The sequence below is a fragment of the Vitis riparia genome, chromosome 5 (genome assembly GCF_004353265.1).
Source record: "Vitis riparia cultivar Riparia Gloire de Montpellier isolate 1030 chromosome 5, EGFV_Vit.rip_1.0, whole genome shotgun sequence".
NCBI classification, from domain to species: domain Eukaryota; kingdom Viridiplantae; phylum Streptophyta; class Magnoliopsida; order Vitales; family Vitaceae; genus Vitis; species Vitis riparia.
This window is the reverse complement of record NC_048435.1, coordinates 13,844,326-13,850,900: the sequence shown is the minus strand read 5'-3', so window position 1 is coordinate 13,850,900 and position 6,575 is coordinate 13,844,326. Positions and strand designations below refer to the sequence as shown.

General features: G+C 42.0%; 1 protein-coding gene across 1 annotated transcript; it reads right to left on the bottom strand.

Annotated features, from left to right (window-relative positions):
• Positions 1–1,831: 1,831 nt before the first annotated feature.
• Positions 1,832–2,922, bottom strand: LOC117915187. The gene is made up of 3 exons (XM_034830754.1): positions 2,490–2,922; positions 2,277–2,346; positions 1,832–2,183 (listed from the first exon to the last, which is right to left on the bottom strand). Exons 1-3 carry the CDS (start codon positions 2,920–2,922, stop codon positions 1,832–1,834), a joined length of 855 nt encoding a protein of 284 aa, XP_034686645.1.
• Positions 2,923–6,575: the final 3,653 nt, after the last annotated feature.

Here is a 6,575-nt window from a genome sequence, read left to right as displayed (position 1 = left end):
AATGATGCAAAAAAAACAAACGAAGAATAACACAATGCTCCCAATGCTCACAGATCTAATCAATAAATACAAAGCGCACAGGGGCAGGCCCCCAACCTAGGTCAAAAAAGGTATGCAAGGCTGAATGAAAGAAAGGGCCATAATAAACCGCGTGAGGCTCAAAGGGCTAGCAATAGGGTATATCGATGTATAGGTGTGCAATAGGGAATATGGCTACTCAAAGTGACGGCCACCCATCCTCTGACCATGATTTCACGCATAAAACTTCTTCAGTTGATCCACATTGACTGGCTCTGTGAACTGATTTCCGTCTAGGTCTGTCAACCAGGCAGCTCCCTCTCGAGTCAGATCTCGGATGACATAAGGCCCGCTCCAACTCGATCTAAACTCGCCTCTAGGGTCACTGATCAATCCCCTAAGGACTTTCAAGACTAGGTCACCTCTTTGGAATTTCCTAGGCCAAACCCTCCTTCTGAATGCACGGGTCATCTTTCTCTGATAGGCCTGAGCATGATCTGATGCCCTCAATCTCTTCTCATCCAATAGGCTAAGCTGATCGTAACGAGACTAGACCCACTCGGCCTCGGATACATGTTGCTCTAGTGCTACTCTTAAAGATCTCATCTCAATCTCAACAGGTAACACTGTCTCCATACCATACACCAAAGAATATGGGGTAGCTCCAGCAGAGGTACGAAAAGATGTACGATAAGCCCACAATGCGAAAGGGAGCTTTTCTGACCAATCCCGAGAAGTCTCGACCATCTTTCTCAAAATCCTCTTAATATTCTTATTTGCGGCCTCAACTACCCCGTTAGTTTGCGGCCTATACGCAGACGATCTGTGATGCTGAATGCCATACTCCTGAATCAACGTGTCCACCTCGCCCTTGAAATGCACCCCTCTATCATAAATCAGCTCATGAGGGACCCCGTATCGGCAGATAATGTGCGATCTGATGAATTTGGCCACCTTGGCCGTTGTCAATCTAGCATAGGAAGCGGCTTCCACCCACTTGGTGAAATAGTCAATGGCTACTAAGATGTACTCATGACCACTGGAGGACTTGGGCGAGATCTTCCCAATAATATCAACACCCCATACTGAAAATGGCCAAGGGGATGTGAGTGCATGCAACTCAGAAGGTGGCACGTGTATCAAGTCTCCATGCATTTGACACTCCTGACATCTCTGTACAAACTGGCAACAATCTGTCTCCATGGTCAACCAAAAGTAGCCAGCCCTCATGATCTTACGCGCTAGCATATGACCTCCCATGTGTGGGCCACAGACCCCTGCATGAACCTCTCTCATCACTCAATCTGCAGATGTACAGTCTAGACATAATAATAACAGGCCATCAGGTGATCTCCTATATAGTGCATCCCCGCAAATAACAAATCTGGTGGCCAACTGTCTCAATGCTCTCCTATCCTTGGTCGAGGTTGACTCTGGGTAAGTGTCGCATGACAGAAACTGATAAATATCGTGATACCATGGCAACTCAATCTGATCCTCTATCTCTCTAATCAGACAATAGTAAGCTGGTGCAGACCTAGTTTCAATCAGCAATGGCCTAACAGTCACCCCCGCGGGGATCACAATCAACACCCCATACTGAAAATGGCCAAGGGGATGTGAGTGCATGCAACTCAGAAGGTGGCACGTGTATCAAGTCTCCATGCATTTGACACTCCTAACATCTCTGTACAAACTGGCAACAATCTGTCTCCATGGTCAACCAAAAGTAGCCAGCCCTCATGATCTTATGTGCTAGCATATGACCTCCCATGTGTGGGCCACAGACCCCTGCATGAACCTCTCTCATCACTCAATCTGCAGATGTACAGTCTAGACATAATAATAACAGGCCATCAGGTGATCTCCTATATAGTGCATCCCCGCAAATAACAAATCTGGTGGCCAACTGTCTCAATGCTCTCCTATCCTTGGCCGAGGTTGACTCTGGGTAAGTGTCGCATGACAGAAACTGATAAATATCGTGATACCATGGCAACTCAATCTGATCCTCTATCTCTCTAATCAGACAATAGTAAGCTGGTGCAAACCTAGTTTCAATCAGCAATGGCCTAACAGTCACCCCCGCAGGGATCACAATCATAGAAGCCAAGGTGGCTAATGCATTGGCAAACTGATTCTCTGCCCTGGGCAGATGTATATACCTTAACACATCAAATCCATCAATCAACAGGTCAAAGTAAGCATGGTAGGGTTTTAGCTTCTCATCCCGAGTCCTCTAGATACCTTGAGTTTGCTGTATAACCAAATTGGAATCCCCGTGGATCTCCAACTGTCTAATGCCAAGATCAAGTGCAGTCTCCAAACCTATAAGCAAGCCTCATACTCCACAATATTATTCGTCAACCGGTGATGATCGGAAAATGCTAACTGGACTGATCTGGGGATATGATCACCCTGTGGTGATATTAACAAGATACCAATGCCAAACCTCAACTAATTGGCGGCACCGTCAAAGTACAACCGCCATCCCGTAATACTAGTCATTGAAATGATCTGCTCATCAGGGAAATCATCATCAACCGATCTGTCATCGGATATCGACAAAGAAGCTAGATGATCTGCAACAATGCTTCCTTTTACTGACTTCTGTGTGACATAATGAATATCAAACTCTGTCAACAATACCAGCCATCTCATGAGCCTACCGGTCATAATAGGCCTGTCAAATAGATACCTCAACGGGTCCAATCGTGAGACCAAGAGCACGGAATACTCTGTCATGTAATGTCTAAGTCTCCTAGTGGCCCAAACCAATGCCAAGCAAAAGTGCTCAATCATAATGTACTTGCACTCATACTCAAGCATCCTCTTACTCAAATAATAGATGACACGCTCCTTCCCCAAATCATCAAGATGAGCTAACATGCATCCTAAGGCCATGTTTGAAACTGATAAGTACAGAAGCAAAGGATGCCCCGGTGTGGAAGGCACTAAAACCGGAGGAGAAAGGAGACACTCCTTAATCCTCTCAAAAGTGCGCTGACAATCATCACTCCAAACTGTAGGCTGATTCTTCCTCAGAAGGCGAAAGATAGGCTCACAAATGTCTGTCCGTCTAGCAATGAAACGACTGATGTACTGCAATCTGCCTAGGAATCCCTGATCTCTTTCTCAGTCCTCGGGACAGGCATGTCAAGTATGGCTCTAATTTTCTCTAGATCAATCTCTATACCTCGCTCACTAACAATGTGTCCCAGCAATTTTCTAGAAGCCACCCCAAAGGTACACTTCTTAGGATTCAATCTCAGCCTGAACTGTCTGATCCTCTCAAAGAACCTTTGTAAGGCTGCTAAGTGATCTGTCTTGTCTCGGGACTTCACTATCATGCCATCCACATATACCTCGACATCTGTGTGCATCATATCATGGAATAGAGTAGTAGCAGCTCTCTGATAAGTGGCTCCTGCATTCTTCAACCCAAATGGCATTACCCGGTAGTAGTAAGTACCCCACTCAGTAATGAAAGAAGTCTTTTCCATATCCTTTGGAGCCATCAGAATCTGATTATACCCAGAAAAGCCATCCATGAAGGACAACATCGGATGCCCTGTAGTGCTATCAACCAGCATATCAATGTGTGGGATGGGAAAATCATCCTTAGGGCTGGCCTTATTCAGATCTCGAAAGTCAACACAAACCCTAACCTTGCCGTCCTTTTTGGGAATAGGGACGACATTAGTCAGCCACTCAGGATACTCAACCACTAACAAGAAGCCAACACTAAGTTGCTTTCGAATTTCTTCCTTAACCTGCAAACTCCATCGAGGGTGTAGTCTCCTCAATTTCTGCTTAACGGGCCTAGCATGTGGTAAAATGGGCAGGTGATGCTGCACTATGGAGGGGTCAAGGCCCGGCATGTCCTCATATGACCATGCAAATACATGATCGCATATAAATCCAGTCGGGTCATTTAATAAAAAACATTTATAAAACCTATGACCTCATACTAGTGTAGCAAAGCTACTATAGTATAGTGGCTCTAGGGTCGAACTCTGGGATGGGTTTTCATTCTACCAATGATATACTCAAGATTAGAAATTGAATTTAATGATTTCCTTTATCAAAACTTAAAGTTTAAAAGAAAATAAAATTTGTTTTGAAAGTGTTTGAAACTAAATTAACATAAACTAATTAAAAATGGAAGAAAGAAAGTTTCTCGGAGCTAAGGATTGCTAGGATCAAGTTTAGAATGCAAAGTGGAAAATTCTGGATTTTTCTCCTCGCATTGGGGATTTAACCTATAGTTATTTCCCGAACCGGTATAGGTTTAACAATGAAGATTTAATCCATAAAAATCAATAGAAATGGTAGTCAAGGTCCATTAATGGCTTTAGACACTATGGGTCTTCATCTTGAACCACTTTCCAATGGCTCGTACATAATAACTAATGGACTGATATGGATCTAGCATTAAGCATCCACAGAGACCTGAAGCTTACCATGTATTGGCCATTCAAAGTGATTCTAAGGGATTTAAAGCACAACTTTGGATTTAAAAGCCATTTATGAACTTCAACTACCTGTATTTAAGGCACGAGCGTTTTCCACCTTTGCATCTGGACTTTTCACCTAGCTTCCTTCACTCCAAGAAACCAAAAGTTTAGCCTCTCATCCTCTGAGAAAATATCCTCAGAGGTTGTTTGGCTTCCAAGAAAAAGAAAATAGTAAAGAGAAAAGGGAAAACAAGAGAGCTCTCTATTTTTCTAAGTGTAAAACATAACACGTATCATATTTGTCTTCAAGAGGTGATTTCCACCCCTTATATAGTCTTTACAAAAGCAAAGCTTGTGATTGGCTTGTTACAAGGAGAAGAAAGGAAATTACATCAAAAAATACATAAGAAAATATCTAAAGTGGAGTCGGCAAAAACAGAGGAAAATTCGCACCACGCATGGGGTGTGCGAAACTCGCACACCTGAGGGGGTGTGCTAGTTTTGCACACCATTCGCACACCATTCGCACAGCTGAGGGGGTGTGCGAGTTTTGCACACCATTCGCACAGCTGAGGGGGTGTGCGAGTTTCGCACACCATTCGCAAAGCTGAGGAGGTGTGCGAGTTTCTCACACGCCTGGAGTAGTTGTCTTCCGAAGGCCATATCTTCCTCATTTCAGCTCCAAATCGTACACGGTTTGAAGCATTGGATTCTTGACTTCCTGAGCTTTGAAATGATATATAGCATGTAGAAAATGGGTTTCGGAAAGTGCTCCAAAAGTGCCAAAGAAGACTGCAGCTACTGTCCTCTATTTTCCTCTTTGCTTCTCTTTGCTTTTCTTTGCTTTTCTCCTTTGGTTGGCCTGTCTTAATGATCCAAAAAGCTATTAAAACACTAAAACTAGCCACAAATATGATTCGAAGTCATTGCTAGGTCCTTAACATGCCAATTGGAATAAAGATGGAGAATTACTACACAAAAGTGCTTAAAACATAATGACTTAAAGGTGTAAAATAGCACTTTTTGGGTAGTAATCACTCCCCCCAACTAACACATTGCTAGTCCCTGAGCAATGAAGGAGAGAAAAAGAAAGAAAAATAGAAAATAATAATTTACAAAATCATGTTGATCACTCCAAAAAATAATCAAGTGGCATGATTGGATCAAACTCTCACATGGCAAGTTAAGGATATAAAACTCAATCATCACTAAGAGTCATCAAATAACTTACCTATCACAACATACAAAGAGTGGGCATTATGCAAATTTGAGTATCAAAATAATTTCCATTCCCAAAGGATCAACTCTTAGTCTTTCACAAAAATCTAAGTGTTAAGGTACTTAGTTTCCAGTTATAGTATGTCAAACTATATTCTCCCCCCAACTAAGGTTTTTCTCTAACTTTAGCAACACTAACTCATATATAAAAGGCTAAGAACGCACCTTTTTTTTTTTTTTTTTAAGGATAAATACTCCACCCATCCACCCATATAACGAGCATTGAGGTCGGTGACTCCTAACCAGTAAAGGCTTAGGGCACCAGGCTTTAAAGATTTTCACCATATACCCCTCAAACCTTGCTCGGGTTTCAAAGCAAGTGAAGCAAAAATTATTTTCATAAGACACATTGGCCTTTTATAAGGTGTCCCAACACTAATAGAATGAGGTCAATGGCACCAAGTCGAAAATTTCCTAAGTTTAGGGGGTGAGAAAGTTTTCCATCTTATAATTGGAATCTAATGTGTTCAGTGTGTGAAAAGATTAGAGTGGAAGACTTAAGATTGAAATCAAAAGGAGCTTCAACAATTTATCAACTTTAATAAGCATAATACAAACTCTGAGACTATGGCAATAAGATAAGAATTTAATTTCTCCCATTTACTTTTGAGAATTTATCTTTGAGAAAACAAAGAGAGTTTGCAAAAAAATTTGTTAGCAAAATAACTTAACCAAAAATTCAACAAATTACTTCCTCAATTCTCCCCCCAACTAGGATGAACATTGTCCCTAATGTTCCAAAAACAAGCGATAATAAAAGGGAGGAAGTGATACCTCCTGATAGTAAGAGAGTCTGAATGAATAGGAGAAACCACATGTTAC